This window comes from Notothenia coriiceps, unplaced genomic scaffold, assembly GCF_000735185.1.
Source record: "Notothenia coriiceps isolate Sejong01 unplaced genomic scaffold, NC01 NC01_scaffold00037246, whole genome shotgun sequence".
NCBI classification, from domain to species: Eukaryota; Metazoa; Chordata; class Actinopteri; order Perciformes; family Nototheniidae; genus Notothenia; species Notothenia coriiceps.
Genome location: NW_011369947.1, coordinates 17,378,726 through 17,399,930, shown reverse-complemented (window position 1 = coordinate 17,399,930; position 21,205 = coordinate 17,378,726). Strand labels below are relative to the sequence as shown.

Sequence of the window (21,205 nt, the reverse complement as noted above, 5' to 3'; positions counted from 1 at the left end):
ACAGTCATTCATTCTTCATCTGCAGATCTCAGACGTTGACAGTTGAACACGCGCTGCGTTGAGAGAGCGTGTGTGTGCGTTGTGTGACTATGTGTTGGTGTGTGCCTGCTCGATCGCAGCTAAGTCCGCGAGTAGGTGGCCATGTGTGTGTGTTGTGTGTGTGTGTCGTGTGTGTGTCATGAGTGATCCGTGAGTAAGTGTGTGGTGTTGTGTGTCGAGTATCGGTGAGCGGTGGTGTGGTATGACGCCTAGTATGACTCACTACACACAACACAGCTCTACACACACACATCACACACACCACACACATGGGATTGCCTGTCACTCACACGGACACACACACACACACACATGCATCACACTCACACACACACACACACACAGCACACACACACACAGACACACTCACATACTGTACGCACACACACACACACTCATCAAAATATCTTGATATATGTTGAAGATGCGAAGTGTCATACATGGCGATAGAAAGCTTGTCAGAGCGCTTTGGAGCTCACAAAATTCGAAGTCTAGTGATATGGATATACAGCTCCTCAAACGACTCTTCTTATATATATGAAGTTAGAATGACGACGACTCATGATGCTCCTCTCGGATGTTCATGAGCTGTCATTTACAATAATATAATTTTTAGGCCTAAGCAAAAACAAGATACTTTATGGAATATGTAACAAATCCACATAACAATAATTTTACACCCTTGTTATTAACTTATCTTTATCCGTGTACCTATCTGTTTAAGTATTCTTTCTTTATTTAATGCCAATTTTTTACTAAATCACTTCCCCTTTCCAAATTAGTTTTTTTTTTTTTACTGTCCTAATAGTACACATCTGGAATGATTTATTTATTCTTTTACAACACTTAAAAGATAAAGTTGTGCTCTTCTCTAGCTCTCTCTCTGTCTCACGCTCGCTCACAGAGGCTGTGCTGCCTCCTCCGTGGCGGCGATGACGGCTTGCGTTAAAAAAAAAACATATTCGTAAAGTGGGGCGGCTATTTGAAGGGCTTGCCGAGATACGGTAGCTCGTGATCAACGTGTTTGGAGACCCTGCCTCTAATGGGTCCCGACTAGAATGACAAATATCGTTACTCCGGCCTATTCGTCAGCCCAAGAAATCGTTTTAAATCATAACCACTTTTTTCATTTTTAGGGGGGGGTCACAAGGGGGGTCCAAAGTCAGTGTTTAGGGGGGCACTGGCCCCCCCTGCCCCCCTAGAACCTCCTGCGCTCTGCATCAGCCAAATGCCCTCGCTGCCACCAGCACACCCAAGTTCCCATCAGCAGCAAACACTGTCGGTTGGCTATCCTGGCCATGCCACTTATTGTAAGTCGGCTTTGGATAAAAGCATCAGCTAAATGCAATGTAATGGTAATGAACATACAGTGCGGTTGTTATGAGTTTTATGAGTGGGTCAAGCCTTTATTGTGACTGCAATGTACTAATGTATGGTATTGTAATGTAAATGTAATTAATGTATTCATAACACACATAGTGAAAGAAACCAATAACCCATAATGGCCACATTCGTACTTAGAGTAGTTACATTCCACCACTGTGTAATTTTTATCAGTTAAATTAAAAACCCAAAACCATAACATAACATATCACATTGTGCCCTATCCAGGATGACTTTTGACAGTAAAATCAATATTTTCTAACCAACACAACTGTCCCCAGCGCTAAAATCAGAGCAGGTGTCACTTTTATGGAGTTGGTCCATTGACAACTTAATTTGTGGGCAACGCCTCAATGGCTTCCAGGAAAAGTGTGTTTGAGCTAATTACATTCAAAAAGTGTTTATCTAAAAGCAGGTGGGTGCTGTGAAGCGTTAAAATGTCTGCATTTTGGTTTTTTTAATGTCTATATGCGGTGATATCATTGGTATATGGGGGCATTCTACGAATTAGTACAAAGTGGCGGTCCCACAACAAGAAAAACTATTTACTCAAAAAATCATGTACCCAGTTTGCATGTCACTAACGAAACACAAGGGGTTTTTAGCCCAATGGCTGAGCCTGGTTTTTAGCCACACCCCTGCATTTTTTTAATTTTTTTATATAATGATTTATTTTGCGATTTTCAATACACAAAGACAGCAGCAATACAATGCATTACCCCTGTGATTTCTAACAAACAACCCCAAGACACAATACATCAGTTACAATTAGACAATAATGTAATAACAAATAATAATAATAATTAAAAAAAACAAAAAAAAACCTGCAAGACATTTTGTGAGCTTTCCTGTGAGCTGTTGCGGTACAGGGGGGGCGACTCAGCCAATGGAGACCGACTCCAACTGGAGGGACTTTAACATGTTCTAAGAAGGGTAGCCATATTTTTGTGAACTTCAAGTCTGAGCCCCTAATACAGTGTTTAATTTTTTCCAATTTCACAAAGTATAGGGCATCCTTTATCCAATGTGTATGAGAGGGGGGACGAGGACCCTTCCAATGCATCAAAATAACGCGCCTAGCCAGCAATGTGAGGAAAGCTATAAGTTCAGCTAAATAGGATGGCAGTAAATGGTCAACGGGTAAGACACCAAACAGGCCAATTAAGGGTGAGGGATGGATGGTAACAGACGTGATAGCTGAGAGTGAGTCAAAGACAGACTTCCAAAACTGAGATAGGGTGGGGCAAGTCCAAAACATGTGGGCGAGATTAGCTGGTCCTAGGTGACATTTATCACAGTTAGGATCAGTACCAGGTTAGATGCGAGCTAGTTTACTTTTGGACCAGTGCACTCTATGGACCACTTTACATTGCAAAACCCCGTGGCGGGCACAAAAATGGATGATGTGTGGACACGTTTCAAAATAGACTGCCAAACCTCAGTCCCTATCTCTATATTGAGGTCCTCTGACCAATTAGTTCGAAAGTTATCAGAGGGCAGAGGGTGGCATGTGAAAAGAGTATTGTATAGCTTTGAAATGGTACCCTTGAGGTTAGGGTTAATACTTAAGATAGTGTCAACCCAGGTAGGAGGAATAGCAGGGAAACTTGGAAAACGATTACGAATAAAATCTCGGACTTGTAAATATCTAAAGAATTGGGCTGCATTTTTGACTAGGCAGTGACACTGCATCCCTGTCCCTCATGGCTGAATGGCAAGTAGCTATATCCCATACTTTTGAAAATCTGAAAATCGGCGTGTAACCTTAAGAATTGTCACTACAGAACACATATTATCTTCAATTAAGTAAACTTTTTCGGGGTTTTATGCAAAGTATTAGGTTTTTATGTGTGTAAACCTCTTCAAAAATGTGTATGCTGCATGTACTTGCTAGCATTCTTTAGTTATCCTCAATTGTAGCTAGAATCGTCACTACCGAAATATGGTTACGTTTCAGTAATTGACATAATCGTTTCGGTAGTGACAAAATGGAATGGTAAGCAGGTAAATCCCACCATTTTGAAATAAATGTGTTTTAAAGTCTGAAAATCGGTGTGTTACTTTAAAGGTCTCTTATTATACTATTTGGCATATATTATAGGTCTCAGATATATACAAAACATGTCTATGAAGTGTTTTGCTCAAAATACCAAACAGATCATGCATTCTAGCCTCATTCCCCTCTATTTCAGCCTGTTACTAAAGTGCTGATTCTGGGTCAGTAGCTTCAAACATTCAAACTTCAACATAAGGCATGTTATGATTTAAGATTAAGCAATAAGGTTGAGGGAATATGATACAACCTTGAGAACAAAATACTGTGGTCACTACCGAAACAGTGGATGTTTTGTAAAAAATTAAGTATATTGAGTTATCATCTAAAATGATATGATACTGATTGGTTTAATCTTAACAGGTTAATATAATACTTTTTTACTACAGTGTATTTACTATGTTTCGGTAGTGACCATTTTTGGTAGAGGAAGAACATTCCAATACAGTCTGAAAATACGATATCAAAATGTACGGTTCTTTACTAGATATGTGTAATTTAGATATGGTACAAGATATATATGACAAAGTTTTGGGAAAAAAACATACAACATTTCAAAACATTAGCAACCTGACTTTGGTCCAATTCGGTAGAATGGCCAACAGACTGTATAAAATAGGTTAACATTCACATATTTTGATATTATACTGAACAGGACAGTGTATAGAAAGCAGCACAGTCAATGTGTGTGTAAATACATGTGTATCCTTTGTCTACCTGTTTCTATGCAGGTATGTACATGCAGACACATACATATAGTATTTTATTTGTACATTTTTTATTTTCATTATCTTTTAAAAGATAACCTGTTCATTATATCTATTTCATTTTATTATATAACAAAATCAATAAATTAAACATAATATGAACTTAAATATTAAAGCTGAGCGAAATAATGTAATTATACGAATACAATTTTAGGAGGGATTTGCTTTTTAAAAAGAGGTAGGTGAGAGAGTTCTATTTCATTTCCTGTGCATTGGGTATTATGTTTAGGCTCCAACCATAATTGTATACCAGACACTGTTAAGTTGATCCATAACATTGTGGTACTTCATTTAAGAAAATGGCAAATATTCATTTAACTATGTCAATGAGGTGTCCTGTGTACATGGTGTGACAGCCATGAAAAAAAATCCTTTATTAAGAATAAGCCAAAGCTGTTTTGGTTCACAGTGTTTGTGATTTGGTAATATAAAATAAGAGAAACCTGATTCCAACATTTTATAATATAACCTTGAATTTCTCTTAAGATGGGCTGATTTTCTTTAGGGCACGTTGTTTAAACATGTCCACCTGTTGTGCGTTCCTGATAAAAGAAGATGAAAGCTAAAGAGACACTGTCCCAGGGTGTGGAGACATGGATCTTGCTTTTTTCATTTACTCGCTCTGCAGCCTAAATTAAATTTGACAGCTGATCCTCCAGAGGGAGCAGTTCCAGAGTTTGATTTAACATTATATGAAAAGGAGCGACATTAATTATCCTGCTGGATTTGACCTTCACTTTGAAGCGCCCTCGCCCACGACACCTCACACATGTTGATGCATGCACACACACACAATCTAACACTAAAATCAGTTGTACCCCTATGAAGACAGGCCAAAACGTCCCCACTGGTAGAGAGCCCTTCCAAGTATAGCTAGCCACACACACACACACACACACACACACACACACACACACACACACACACACACAGGGCCTGTTCATCTGTCAACGAGGTGACATCTTCAGATGAAGGATGGGGGATGGTTGTCATCTTCTCCGGGGTTACACACGAAATGGCGAGCCCGGGCTGTGGGCTCCCTCTCCCCGCACTATCACACGTCAGCCATTTTAGAGGTTGAAAGCCTCGACGGGGGACCAAAACGACCTCAATTAAACCTCCATTAATATTAATACATTTTGTCGTTTCACGTGAGTTGCCGCTAATTAAATGTGTCCCTGACTGTATAATAGGGGTCAGTTGGGGTCAGCTACATGAAGCTAATTCATCACATTACAGCCACCAAACACTGGGCTGGTCTGAGCTCAAATCATAAATACAGATTGAGATGAGGGCAGCCTTGGTTGGGTTGTTTGATACATTAAACTTACACAAACACTTACTAAGCAACATGTTTTTGAATTAGGATCAGTCATTTTCTTTATGCAAAGTAACATTTAGGCCTTTCATTTCTATGCTCTCCTGTGTGCATAGATACAGGGAATGTATCGCCCCTTTGACAGCTTTTCATTTTGTTTGGGCCCTGACCTAATGTTTGTTACATTTCTCCAACATCTTCATTTATAAGGCTTTTATGTAAAGGATTAATAAGTTAGAAGCGGATCATCTCTTTATGAGCTCCTGGGCCAAAGCTCCACACACACACGCAAACATAATAAACTCACCATAATGGGATTGTGAGATTCATCGGATTGGACTCCCACTGGTGTCAGTCGGAATACAAAGCCGAGTGCAGCCTGGGAGGTTCCTGGATTCTTCTTTTCAATCCTTTAATATCATGAGGGATGATTTGGCGTTGACCTGGGAGATTAGCTAAAACCCAGAGTGGAAGGTCAGACAATGGCCTCACATGTCCAATCTAATCGTATTTGTTTTATTGCCAAAGGAAAAATGTGCTACTCCCACACTGGACTCTCTGGATGCCCTACAGTATGTATTTACTTTTTGACAAAACATGGTATTGATTCTCTGCAAATGGTTTGTGCATAGAGATTTACCCACATTGTATATTTACAGATGAAGGGCTAACCCATTGCCACTGCTGGAAATGACTCAACCAGAGACAGAGGACCAAACTCCATGGTGACCAGTACCAGAGCCAAAAGGGCAATCCTCCAGAACTACAATAGCCTGGCACTGATGCATATGAGGGAGGCAGTCGGTATGAACTTATCTGCAGAATTCCACGCTGAAAATAGGCGATAATAATGCCAGAGCTTCTTTGTTTGCATGAAAGAAGCATGGGACCGGCAATGAGGAGTTACAGCCAGTTTGACCTAATAATGGACGGCAGCCAGAGCCCATTGAATCACTCAGAGCTGGATTCCCTCTGCAGGAGAGAGCACTTTCTCCCAAACGCTCGCATGCACATGTTCGCTCGGACAAAAGCCGCACAGCCCTCTGCAGTAGCTGAGCCATTATTGTTTGTTTAGTCCAGCTGCACTTGAAATGACAGCGACCCAGAGCTATGGGAGGATTAAAGACTGCGTTCACTCCAACACACCATGAACCAGCTGCCAGAGAAGAGGCACAACCTCCCCTTTCTCTCCTGCTCACTCTCATTCCCTCTTCATATGTCAGACACAAAATCATCCTTCTGTCTTACATGAAGGCCCTCTCTGACTCCTCATCTCCCTTACACTCTTGCTCTTGTCGGTGCTGTCTCCCTGCTCTGATCTCCCCTCAGCCCATTGCCTCTGCCTGTCACTATCCAGGAAAATTGTTTGCTCGGCCTCAAGGGGTCAAAGTTGAAGCTCAACCGCACCGCTGATGAGACGGGGAGGAAGCTCTGCTCCCTCTCCTCTGCGTGCACAGTCAAGGACAGGGAATTATATTTATACCGGCCCGCGGTCTCTGTCCCCTGCCCGCCTCACGCCTACCTACCACAGCAGAGGAAGGAGTGTGTTTGTGTGCATATACGTGTGTGTGTGTGTGTGTGTGAGGCAGGCCCAGAGTGTCTGGGGATTGAATTAGGTGGTAGATCACTGTTGACAGGGCTGAGGGTGTCATTAGAGGGGGGGGCAGGCTGCTTTATGGGGTCATGGTCCTGTGGTTAGTGTAGGCGAGTGGTAGAAATGTTCTCTAGTTATAGATTGGCCGGTGGATGGAAGTGCAGAAACCTGGAGGGCACACACAAGATCCCCAAGTGAGTATTTTAAAAAAGTAATATGTGGCAGCGTTTCAAATTCAGGACCTTGGATGAATGATGCATCCAGAAAAAGTCAAAGGGGAGACGTTTGTCATAGAGCATTAATGATATGCAGTAACAAGAACACACAGTCAGGTCTGTAAAAATGAAATATTTTTAATTGGTGGATTGATGATTCATTTTTGCAATCATAAGAAACAAACCCAGAATGATGCATACAGAAGGAGCCAGAGACAAACTGCACACCAATCCCAAAAAACAAGTCTCTATCACACCGTTTTTAACACATCTTTAAAAAAACAAAAACACAAAGAAACAAAAAGAGGATGATGTTAGCGACACCCGGGTTGCTTCATTGTCACAAAGGAAACGCTGTTAAGACATCAGATATACATAGTGATGAGACGTAAAATATTTGAGTATAGCTTTACAGCGTCAATTCCTGGAATAATTTCAGTGAAAGGTTTTTGTTTCGGGTACTGGGAGTATTTGTGAGCACTGCTTCAAGGCTGATGGTCACTCGAAACTGGAGCGCTGAAAATAAAACACTCTGAAGGCAGATTACTTTTGTGTTCTGTCTTCGGCCACAGAGCCAGATACTGGTTTGGAGCCCGAATGCAAGACTGACTCTGAAAAAGAGGTTGTGGGCAAAATGCCTGGAGCCGCAGTGTTTTCAGGTCTCCAGTTTCAAGAATACAATGCAGGGGAAGTTAATACCAAACAAAAAAAAGGGACATCTCTCTTCCCATTACCATTTGCGTTACTTTGAAGGCTACACAAAAAGCAGCATATTGACCCTGGCCTGGACACATCCCAATACCTTGTATCACCCCTCCTCTCCTCCTTCCCTTACATGCTTTTTTGAAAGCAGCTGATCAAAAGGAAAGACAATAGAGGATCCAGGGTGATTAGTTTAAATGTATCGAGATGGGTGGTGGGCGGCTAAATTGTTGGTTTCTCCTTTCTTCAGAACATCTATTGTTAGGAACAGGATGCGACATGTTATTTATCTTATACCAAGAAAGCATGCATCCTCCCTTTGCCCCTCTGCATGACACCAAACGTGGACTACATTCAGTTTAATTATATCGTGCTGTGACACGTCTCTTGCCCACTTTAACATTCTCTTCTCCACCATCTTCTCCTTGGTGTTCCCTATTATTGCTCAGATTCATTGCTTTGATTTGGGTTGGGCTTCATTAACATTTGATGGACTATGAAATCAGTATTCATGTATCAGAAACCTTTTGAAATCCCTTATTGAACATTCTCAGGTTAAGAGTTTGAATTAGTTAAAACTCAAAGATCTATTATCACATTAAGTTGGCAGAGATGGCAGAAACACAAGCTGCACCTACAACCTGAAAACAGAATACAAATGAACGTGATACAATCAGATAGATTCTCTAATGAGAAGTAATCCTTCTGTTGGTTTTGTTGAACTACAAAACCACACAGTCCATTAGCAGAGATGGAATGTTTCTCTGTCATTACAAAAAGTTTAATTGAGGCCAATACAAATTTAATATTTATTGAATATAATCTGAAATATCAGCACTCTGCAGGTACACACCAATTATTTTCAGACTGATAAAAATGTTAACCTGGGGTGAATCCATGATTAAAATCCAATATGTTCTCTAAACTGTAACGTACACTAAGTCAGCTGCTCAGGTCATTTCACAATCTGAAAATACTAGATTTAAATATTGAATTTACCCTTGGCAAAACGTTTTTGTCTTACAAGATTTGACCAGATGCAGAATAGAAAGATTGATTTGCACCTTTTTTTGTTGGGAATGCTACAAAAATGGGTCGGCGATGTTTGGCTTTACAAACGGCGAAAGCTACATTCAGGTTTACTACAGTGAAGCAGGAAATGAAATATTCAATAAGAGATTTGTTAGGTTAAGAGTTTAGTGTTTGTGACGAGAGAACCAAGTTCATAAGAAAAGAAACGTGAATAACAAGCTGAAGTCCAAATTCCTGATTGGGTTACAGAATTTGGAGCCACTGGCAGAGCACGTTGTCGTAACCCAACCCTACTTGTAGATTTTGCATTCAAGGGTAAAGACGTGTCACACTGGCAGATGTTTTTAAACGTAAATTAGTATTTTAGATAGTTATAGCGATACAGTCCTCATGTGTAACTACGTCATGGGGAGAAGACAAGAAAAAGGGGGAAGGAAAATGTTAAAGAAAGGGCGAGAGGGGGTATTATTGGCTTGCATCACTGCGATAGTCGAGGGACTTTGTTGCCCTGCCCTTCATCAAAAAAAAAAATTGGTCATGGAACCAGTCATTCACAAGTCATCAGGCATCCCCTCTCAGTCAGGCACACTATTTACAAAGGCATACACATATGCCAATCAAAGGCATACTGTACATACTATTTACACACACACAGAAACACACTCATCCGCGCAGACACACGAGTAGTCAGAGAAATCACTGTAGTATAATGCAGACGTAACATCCGGCAAAAAATAATGTTGACTATATGATCCCAGTACATAGAGGCACTGCTACCTCACCCTGTGCGTCCTTCAGGGTAAAATCAAACGGGTCGCTAACGAACTGCAGGTCACCGCGGCTACGTGTGCCCTTTCAGGAGGTGGGGAGGAGGCTTGTTTGTTTGAGATGGCCGATTTTTTCAATGCAGCTCTTGGTAAGGAAAAGAAAAACCCAGAGAAAGTGTAAATGCCACGCACTGTATTAAGGGCTCACATTGCCATGGTGACCGGTAGTTCCACAACTCCCATCTGGAGCATTTGTCCGAGTTAAGGTTTCCAAAGCGCCTGCCGCTCATACAGCACGGCTCCTGGCAACAACCTGCCGCAGACTCGCTCCTCCCCCCCTTCTTTGATTTCTTCACACCTATGTGAGATCTGACTGTAATTGGCTGTCATTCTCTGCAGGACTGAGATCCAGAAAAAAAAAGGGAGAGATAGGAAGAAATAATGAACTTGTTAAGCGACAGGAGCTTTGGGAACCTTTAACAAAGAAACAGGCAACTTCCCCCCCCCCCAACCCCCCCTAAAATGCAAGGCTTCAGTAATGGCTATGGTCCATTGTACATCAATCCGATCCATTAGCTTTGACTTATAAAACCAATAAAAATAAAGAAATAAAGGAATCACTTTTCTTTAGGCAGCAATATTGGTCTCAGTGTTATTACAATTCTGCTTTAAAAAAAGCATAAGCAAAAAGGAAAAATACAAATAAAATCATCCTAATATGAGGATGTCATTATTTCATGACCAAAGCGTGTTCATGGGTAAAATGGCTGATTTTTTTTTTAAGCAGAAAGCTTTATTACACAACTTAGTCCGACTTCTCTTTGCTCCTTTCTTCCTTTCAGGTTCAGTCTCATGTACTCCCACTCTTTGTTCAGCTCAGCCATTAGCATACTTTTACACTTTCCCCAGCTCTTTGGAAACTGGAGCATCCGGGAAGTAGACTGGTGTTTTAGCGAGAGTGTGTGGGAATTCACAGACTTTAATTTTATTTTCTCATGCTCCATATTAGGCCACAGAGAACAAGAGGAATACAGGAGGAGGATGAGGACGCGGGAAGGATGGACGAGATATTCGGTTGTCAGCAACTTTTAAAAATATCTCTCCTCCGCTCAGTCAGTAATGATGATGGGAGAGACGGAGAAACTCAGAGGGGGGGGGAGGAGAAGGGCAAGCGGGTGCTTATAACAACTGGGCAAACCTCAATAATGTGAGCTGATGCAATCGACCAAGCCCAGGTCTCCATAGCAACCACTGTGACTCTCACTCCCGCATCCCAACTCTCCAGTAAAGTCAGTCAATTGGGTCTTTTGATGCAGGCGCCACTCAGTGTGGGTGTATATATGTGTGGGTGTATATATGTGTGTGTGTGTGTGTGTGTGTGTGTGTGTGTGTGTGTGTGTGTGTGTGTGTGTGTGCGCGCGTGCGCGCGCGTGCGTGCGTGCGTGTGTGTGTGTGTGTGTATTTCACATTACATATGTATGTCTGTGTTCTCATTCTGCTGCTACCAGCGGTTGATGATCTGGTTCATGTAGTCCTCAGTGGGGAGCCTGCTGCCCGCCTCCTCCGTCCTGCCTCCCTCTTCGCCGCCACCCTCCTCCCTCTCCCCCTCCCCCTCTTCCTGTGTGGACACGGAGCTCTGCCGGCCGTGGGAAGGCCACAGGCTGACGCCCAGGCCCAGGCCCTGGTGGCTCTGCTGCAGGTGGTTCTTGATGCGCTGCTGCCGCCTCTCTTGCTGCCGGGTGTACTGGTAGCGCTGCTGGAACAGATCCCTGGCGTAGTCGTACAGCTCCATGTCCAGCTCGTTCAGCTCCTCGATACGCTGGACCTAAAGGGGAGGGAGCAGAGGGAATGTTTGCGTTAAAGGCAGAGAAGAACAAAAGAAGATGTAGAAGAAATAAGGTCAAAATGGTAACGCAGAACAGAAGCCATTACGGTTCACAATGGATCAGAACTTGGGGGCGACTGCTTAGGTTTTTAAATCGTTAAAGATACCGGCTTTACAGTATTTAGTGATGTCTGAGCTAATGTCAAGACACTGTTAACAAGATACAACTAGAAGGGATGTTGTCATAGAAGAACATAAAGAAAGTGAGAGAAAGGGTTACGGTAAACCTATTCGTAAGTGGAACTGAAACAACTTTACTCTGGACACATGATGGATTAGAAATGAATAGCAGCCTTTCAAACAACATATTTATGTGTTATTCTTTGTATTATTTTGGCGTGATTCCAAAATTTGAGTGATAAACAAATGAATGAAAAGGAGACATGTAGAGTTTCCTGTCTCCACACTAGACAATCTGGCCCATATTAATGAATCTTCCCAGAGAAGGAAACACATCAAACCTGGCCAGTGATGTCCTACTTTAGGGACTTGGCGTGAAATCATTTAATGAACTTTATGTGAAAGTTCCTGCGGTGGATAATGCCCTATGACCTGACATTTGTACAAAAGCTTTATTGGACTTTTAACACGAGAGGGAACTGAGAATAAAAAGTGTGTTGGCAATATGTGGAGCAAGATAACAGAAATGTTGAAATGTTTGATGTTGTAAAAAACCAGCTGGATTTAATGGCTCGTATCATCTGCTGTGTGTGTGTGGATTTAACATGGAGGGGGAAATGTGTTTAATTAAGAGAATCCCTTTGAAAACTGAGATGGAGTGCTGGATATGATTTGTGAGCAATGTGTGCGTCAACAAAGGGAAGAGTGAATCAGTTTTAGAAAATTAGAGATGAGGGGACACCGGAACAAAGCCAGGATGATGATGCTGAGCTCCACTCGCACAAAGACTTCATCACAAAAACAGATTCAATCAGAAACGGCTCTCTGGGAACTTGACGCCACAAAAAGGTATGAATGGGCTTTCAGCAGCTTTGCAAAAGGGTGAAAAGTAAATATTCTTATCATCACCTGCTGATGAAATTATTTGCCTTTCTTTTTTTAATAGAAATAATTAAATTCTGTCACAACTTCATGCGGGGCCTTTAGATATAAGCTATTTTAAACCTAATTTTCACTCAAAATGCCACACAGCCTCCTCTACCCGTAAGTTTCACCATGGGATATTTTCCACCTTTTGTGATAATATCCACCTTTCCACAGCCTCTGTCAGAGGGGCATATTTTATTTTCTCTCCTCCCAACTGGTTTTGATGTATAAATCATCAGTCTGCTGTGTACTGGAAGGAATTGAGCCTAAGAACTCCCACACGGGACCAATCAAAGTGTAAAAAACGTGTTTGAAGCTGCTGTTTTTTTTTTTTTTTGATGGGGAAAGTCATTTCACAGCAATATATGACCACTTGTACTGTATATAAGAACTTGGTCTGCTAATTTAATCCTAGTGGTTCCCAGTTTTCGGCAAAACTACCCAACTGGTTCCCAACATTTTTTGGAGGGAGTGATGATCCAATAAGGTTTGGAGCCACTGGTTTCATCTTAAACAATGCATTGTGTTCTATAAACTTATAATAGCTATAATTTATAGCAACTTGTAAATATGTAAAGTATTTCTCTTTGAAATGTAGCATTAAAAGGAAATTCTCAAATAAAGAAAAGTACCTTGAAAATAATAACCTCAAAGTCCTACAAAGTCACTTCCTGCAGCGGACATTCTCTTACGTCTCTTATAATCTGTCACTTCCTGCCTACAGAGCTCTCCGCAGCACTTACTGTAGTGTTGTCCAGGTCCACCCCTGCTGCCCGGGTGCTGTTGTACTGCATGAAAGGCCTGATGAAGCGTAACCTGAAGGTCCGTTCAAACAGGAACTGGGTTTTCCTCTGGTACTCCGTCAGACCAAAGAAGGACATGTCTCTTAGGTTCTTCTTGGCTGACTCCAGGAGGAGCTGGGCTCTCTTCTTCTCTGGAACTGTGGACATGTTGTAGCAGCCGACGAGGCTCAGGTCCGCCAGCATACGAACCTTTGGACGGATGAATAGAAAGTAAAGGAGATTATCAAAATCAGAGGATTAAAGTGTTAAAGAATTGCTTCAAATATGAGACATCAATTCATCACTGAGTGTATTCTGGAGCCGTTGTGTTACAATGCAGGAGTAGGGATTGCATACTGATCTGGATTCACAAGAGTACACCAGAATGCCTCAAGTAAGTGTGTGTGTGTGTGTGTGTGTGTGTGTGTGTGTGTGTGTGTGTGTGTGTGTGTGTGTGTGTGTGTGTGTGTGTGTGTGTGTGTGTGTGTGTGTGTGTGTGTGTGTGTGTGTGTGTGTGTGTGTCATTTATAAGTCATGGAAAACTGAATAAAGGTAGCCTCAGGCTCAGGTGAGATAAGCTGGCCAACACTTTATGGAGGGAGTCTGAGAAAGCCATCAGAAAAGAATATGAGTTTGAGGAAGTGTGTGTGTGTGTGTGTGTGTGTGTGTGTGTGTGTGTGTGTATTCTGTGTGNCCTCACATAAGTAGACACACACAAATCCACCACCTGCACACACACACACACACACACACACACACACACGGACACAAACACACGGACACGCACACACACACTTGTGTGTGTGTGCGTGTCCGTGTGTTTGTGTCCGTGTGTGTGTGTGTGTGTGTGTGTGTGTGTGTGCAGGTGGTGGATTTGTGTGTGTCTACTTATGTGAGGATACAAGCAAACAAGTGTATAAATGTGCGATGGCAGCAGTGCCTACCGACTGGAGGCTATTTTAATGAATAGCACCATTCAGGACGGGACATGAAGGAAACAAATTTGCTGAAAACACTTCCTTCCATGGAGGGCCCCAGCTGGTTGACTGACTGGTTGCAGGCTGGCTGGCGGACTGGCTGGTGTGTTAGAGTGGTTACAGCAGGCGATAAGCCTTACCCCTCTTTATTACCCGTCAGAGTGCCAAGCTTGAAAAACAACTTCCCTATTGTTGCTCATAAATCAAAACCACTAAATGCTGTTTCCAACTCAATTCCTATTTTCGACTGCGGGGCCGTAGCCATAACTTTGGTATAATGATCATTCAATTACAGGCCACTCAGACAGGGAGCGAAGAACACCGATACAAACAGCAATCCCCTATCTATCATATTTCTCTAGGCGGCCTCATGGGAATTGCTACATCCGCCTTTGACACCTTGTTTGTGTGTGTTTGCATTCACACATTTCTCACACGTCTACCTGTTTACATGGATTGATGGATGTGTGCCTACTCAAGTGTGGAAATGTGAACATTTACAAGTTGTTATCACAAAAGATGTATTTCCATTCACAAATCTATGCTCTCTCTCTCTCCTACTATCCCTCACGCTCAATTGGTTTCTCTGTTTCCCACTTAATCTCAGTGTCACACGATCTCACTCTCTCTGCTGCCCCCTCCCCTAATCTCCCCCTCTCCCATGGTGACCTGCCTGTATTCTGCTTCCTCTTTGATAAGACAGGACAGCCCAACAGGGTCTGCAGAGTGGTGTCCCTCCACCTCATCTACGCAGCATTAATCATGCAGTCATTTAAGAGCAAAGAGCAATCGTGTCTCAGTGAAATGTGTCTCGACAACCAGTCTTCTTTACCGACAGCATATATGCATATTGACCATCTGGCTCCTTTGGCAAATACAGTTAATGCAGAAGGGCAGCCTCGTTTAAAAGAGAAATGGTCCCATCACCAAAAGGTCAAAAGTTCACTCACTCAAAGAACCAATATGAGCCTGTCAGCAGTTCTGTGACCTGACAGTGTTCCCTAGAGACAGACACTGCACACTGCTCCCTCATTAAAATCACACTGGATGCAATTATATGTCATTACTCTCTGGTGGGCCTTTTTCAAGCATACCAGTATTGGTGACTGATATTGGAAAGCCTGTCAACAATCAAATGCATACAATTCACACGTTTATAAATGACAAGGACATTAAGTGTTTCTGATTGGCTACATGGTACAGTAATATCATTTAAACTTCATATAATGACAAGAATATTTCTGTTCGAAATGTGTTATCAGTTTGACACATGTAATTTTCTGCAGCTATGGGTCTCTCGGAAATTATTGACAGCAGCTGGCGGACTACCAACATTTGCAAAGAGGATTATGAAACGAACCAATAATACAAAACTACAGATTTTTCTATATTTGAAAATGGCAACATTTGGAATAGTCTAAGTGAACAACTCACAAAATACATAACACAGGGCGAACCTATAACTCTCAGAGGTAATCATGGACCTACAGACAAGTACAGGCAAAAGGTTAAATAATTGAACATGACAAATAAAACTGAACATTTGCCCTGAGTTATTTGTTTGCACTGGTTGGTTTTTGAGACTTTTATAGGCAATTGCATATACATACAATGTGTGTTAAACCTTTTATATATTTGAATCAAGCAAACTAGTTTGTGTTAATCAAATCTAGACTTGTAGCCATTGTATGCATATGGGCAGGCTACTTATTATTCACCTCACATTTTCACACCAGCCCACAGTCAGTCTTAGCTAATCATACAAGCACACATACTGCAGTGCAAACATTTGAGAAATAGATTTAATTTGCAAATTCAATTTAACTAAAGAAAAAGTAGGCCCATGTTTGCCTTTTAAAGCATAGAGACACAGTACCAATTATATCGAAACATGACTTCCCAACCTACCTAATTACCAAACAACACAGAAAGTTGGAATTTGTTGCCAGCTTGATGTAGGTTCTCTGGCTGAAAGGGGCTCTCAGTGCTGTCAAAAGTGTCGCCTGCTCTAACACATCACGCGGAGGAGGTGGAGGTGTGAACTACCTGGCACAGGTTCCTAGACGAGTTTCACAAGGTCTTTGTAAACAACATTGGCAGCGAGGGACTGAATACATTCAAATGTTAAATTCAGCCTGGAATGGATGCCAACCTTCACAGCAAGACGGAACTGGAGCATGCTGTTACATCATACCAATGTGTGTTTTGGAGGCAGATGTGGACGCATGTGAAATGGAGTAGGTGTGTGTGGAGGTGTTTGCATATATCTGTATGTTTGAATATGGTAAAATATAACCCTTTAATTACTCAACATACCAGGCTCCCTCTAATTCTACCTTTCTTTCTCTTCTCTCTGTCTTACAGGGACCCTGTTTAAGCCACAAGTTCGTCTTTCTGGAAATCCCACGCGCACACACTTTCACACACATGCACGAGAAAACACACATATTTACACACAATAAAAAGATGACAGACCCTTTCCAAGCATTCATTTATGCCACCTCAGTGCATTGTATTTCTTTTTAAGCACTCCCCTGGAAAGTGAGTGTTTTGAGAACAGATGATTCAGCTCTTATTGCCAACATGACCAAGGAGCTCAGAGCGAGTGGGCCCAAGGCTCTGGAAACATTTCAAACAGGTACTGCATCTCTCTGTCTTTACCTTTTGATGTTTATTTACCCCAATATTTAGAAAAACGTATGACACTTTTTCACTCTCCATCCTATATCCCCTGTCTGAGTGGATGGGACAAGTTGCAATGGCCAAGCTAACTAGGCTGTAGATCCAGAGGTAGATCTGTTACTTTGTTGTTTGTTTTAATGTATGTGTGCTTGCAACAAGCATGCAGTTCCACACATGATAGTGATTGTGCATGTGTTTTTAAAATGACACATTCTTATCCATGACATTTAGAGCACACTAGAGGGAATGAGTGAACCCGTTGTCCTCACTGGATCCAGTGTGACTGACTGAACTCATTCCCCACAACACTCGCAATTTTTTGGTTCATTGGCTTAATTTCCCTTCACTGATGGGAGTACAAAGGATGTGAGGCAAAATCTTCAAAGGGGATTTATGATGTGTTCCACGAATACATTGGCCTGGCTGAATATACTGTAGACTGCCACATGCAAATAATGACAGTGAAATGTGATGTATAATGACGAAATATATAGACAACTCGCTTAACTCCCTTTCCATGATTTCCTGTGTCTTGAAATACCTTTAGACAAAAATGAACAAAAGATCTGCACACTGTATTAAAAGCTCCCACATCTTAATTGTGCAACGTTTCGATATCCAATAACACAGATCTTCCTCAGGCATTGTCAGGTTGGATTTCTGGAAGCCTTTTAATACAATGTGCAGATCTTTGTCTTATTCTTGCCTAGTCGGATTTTTTGATCCAGCACCTGTAAACGTTTTCAGGAAGTGCTGACAACCTGTTTATCTATAGACAGAAATAAACGCTCAAACCTCACGGCATGATTAAATGACTATCATAGAATAGCTTGTTTCAGCTCAAAACTGTAATCAATCTGGTATCGCAAATGTCTTATTTTTTACAGAAGACACAGTACGTGACTTTAGGAACACTAGGAAAAATGGTTCTTAAAACACATTTTCTAGTTTAAGTGCGCCACATTTATGAAGTGTAACAAAGAATGTAAACACAATGGAAATAGTGGGGGAAATATAACACACAGTGAACCCACTACTGCAGAAATACTTTTTCCAGTAACCTGTATCCTGGCAACAGCCAATCTTACCCCAGAGAAGATTTAAGCCTTTATACGCTAACATTGTGATCGTTTTCATTTTTATTGTAACTATTTATTGTAGTGTTGTTAATTGAAGTAAAAAGGTTTCTTCTACTGGTTGCCAATTATTTCTTGATGACAGCTCTGGGACCGTTTTCATTTAAAGAACCGGCAAAAATAGAATCCTAAACCTATCATCATCAATTATACAACATGCCAAAACATATTCATAATAATCTACATGTGTGGATTTGCATATTATTATGCACATTTTCCAATTAAGTAGAGATGGTGACATGTTAAACCCATGTGGTGTCTAAATATAAGCTCATATGGTTTGCTTCCTCATAACATCATCCAAGAGGATGTTCTTATTAAAGGTGTCTCTTATTAACACTGGCACCGATTGAGATAGAAAACCTGCACAAGGTGCCAAAATATGAAAGTAGTCTTGAAAAACTGTACAGCTACTTTTTTTTTTTATCAGTGGATATTCGATTCTGAAAATTGTCAATTCACACAAACGTTATGTTAAAACAAACTCAAAAATTAGTGTAAATTAACCCTGTGTTCTTATTCAGTCTTGCACATATTGCCCTACAAGTAATTGAACCTGGTTCTTTAATATTGTGTTAGGATTGTTTGTCCACTTGGATTTTGTTGTAATTATGTATATCTGTTATGAGCCCTTTCATTTGTGAACAGACAAGCATGGTATAGCTAATTTAACAATACTGATCGAATGAATTAACAATGCATGATTAAAGCATCATTAACATGAACACGTTTTTATAGAAAAACAAATATGCAATGTTATATAAAATGCAATATAGACGATATTGTTGAATCTTTCATGAACTGGTTGCAAATGAGCTACTCTATTGCCAGAAGAGGCAATTCAGCCAAACCCTTGAATTATAATCCTGTGCCATGGATATTAAAAATGTTGCTTCCTACAATATCTGTACATTACAACTATGGTATAGCTGAAGTAGGTTAAGGGTCAGGCTAATAACACATAAAAAGGCGAACTCCGGGATGAAAAACTGATGTAATAGGACTGACTACTTTTGTACTTTAAATCAGCTCATTTGGCGTTGAAAAGACGTCCAACCATGGCCTGGTGTCAATTATGGAGTGCCTATGATTGGTTCATTTTAAGGTCTGTGGTTGCATGTTCTTCTTCTTTTCAAAATGCACACCAAAGGATAAGAAAAGCAATGGTGTCAGGCTGTATGAACTGTTTTTGTATCCTCCCTTCTTCTCTACTTCATTCATCACCCTTCTCCCCTCTGTCTTTGAGGCAGAGGCTGATGAGACGGGGCATTTCAGCCCCATTGCCCTGTATGTCAGGCCCCAGCCTGTGAACTCGGACTGCTACACAACTACTGGCTTAACCCCAGCGGAGCCTCAGAACATCGTCGACCCCCCGCCTCCAGTGAGGACTCAGTGTGTTGCTGGTAGAATACACTTTTGTGTAATAGTTGAACATAAATAAACTGCAGTGAGAGGGTGTGTATGGATGTGTGTGCACAGGAGTGTGTGTGTGTGTTTTTTGTATATGATTGAGCTTGTTTGCTTTTATCAGTGACCCAAATAATCGGATTTCTGACCCCAGCCCAGCTACTCAGCTCCATCTCACCACCACACTTGCATGACCAACTCTTTATACGTGGTAGGCCCTGACACACCAAACTGACACCAAAGAACACGTCCCGACAGAACACAACCGTTGTGTGTTGCCTCACGTCTCTTGCGTCTTGGCCAAACAGTCACACTGGAACACACAGCAAAGACTTCAGCCGACGGCCAAGTAGCACGTACGCACTACGCATGCGTGAGTGGCAATAACTCTCCTAACCAGCAGGCTGCGGTAGTGTGTATTCGTCATTCAAAAGAGGCAACCGGAAGACAGACTGCGTGATATACAAATAACAAATAGCGTGTGTGTTCCATTTTCTCTCTCGTCCATCGAAAACATGTTTAGTGCGGTACTGGCGGTATCCGCCCTTGGACTGTTGCTTGTGGAAGCAGATAGCAAGAAGAGACAAATAATAGCCATCTGATGTTTGCCTTCTTAATCGTTTGTTTGCGTACCTCACTTCCGTTTCGCTTTTCATGCACTGATTCGCTAAGCTGAACAGCCAATGAGAGTGATTTATTTTGCCGACACCCCCCACTGCCGATTCAACTTGGTCAATCGGCAGCGGAAGGTGTCGGCACGGCGGAAAAGACACAACGGTGAGGGACACACCAATCTGAGTAGGGCTTGGTGTGTCAGGGCCCGAGTTGTTGAATGTAGAAGGTTATGTACAAGCCACATATAATATAGAAATATAATGCCATGGTGATGGTGGCCATGAACTGCCCTTTAGAGATTATGTTTCATTCCACAGGCATGGGCTTTATTGGGCTCTTTCATTTTGCCAGCGTTAATCTATTTTTATTTGTTTTACTTGTACACTTGCCTGAAAATTGTTGACACAATTTAGAAGACAATGAATGTTCTACATTGGTATTTTATGTGTATATTTTGTGAATATAATTAAGTATTTCTGTAGGTTTCTATTTGTATGCAAACTGTATGACCCTGCTTGATGACCAGATGCACTGCATCGACTATTTGTACTGGTTTGAATGACAGACCAACAACTTTTGTATTTATAGCTGTTTAGTTCATCCACATGTGTTCCTTGTACACATTGCTCTCCATTAGTGTTCATTGTCATCAGGAAGGCCTGTTTTTATTGCAACTTAAAACAATATTTGCATATTCAGGTCTCATAATCCCCTGTTAATAAATGAACTCCTACACACTTTTCCCAGAAGATTGTACATTACTATGTTCAATAAAGCCAGATTATGTACATATATATTTCTCTC

General features: G+C 41.5%; 2 protein-coding genes across 2 annotated transcripts in view; one reads left to right on the top strand and one right to left on the bottom strand.

Moving 5' to 3' along the window:
• LOC104965963 (gamma-aminobutyric acid receptor subunit alpha-6-like) overlaps nt 1–19,730 on the top strand; it is a 599,227-nt gene extending 579,497 nt beyond the window's left edge. Inside the window, exon 10 of the mRNA XM_010795037.1 lies at nt 16,926–19,730. Within this exon, the coding sequence (XP_010793339.1) occupies nt 16,926–16,938 (13 nt within the window). The 3' untranslated portion in view covers nt 16,939–19,730. The remainder of the gene's footprint in view (nt 1–16,925) is intronic.
• Nucleotides 7,488–13,826, bottom strand: hs6st1a (heparan sulfate 6-O-sulfotransferase 1a). The gene is made up of 2 exons (XM_010795036.1): nt 13,546–13,826; nt 7,488–11,695 (listed from the first exon to the last, which is right to left on the bottom strand). The coding sequence occupies exons 1-2, from the start codon at nt 13,786–13,788 to the stop codon at nt 11,372–11,374; spliced, it is 567 nt and encodes a 188-aa protein (XP_010793338.1). The 5' UTR covers nt 13,789–13,826; the 3' UTR covers nt 7,488–11,371.
• Nucleotides 19,731–21,205: the final 1,475 nt, after the last annotated feature.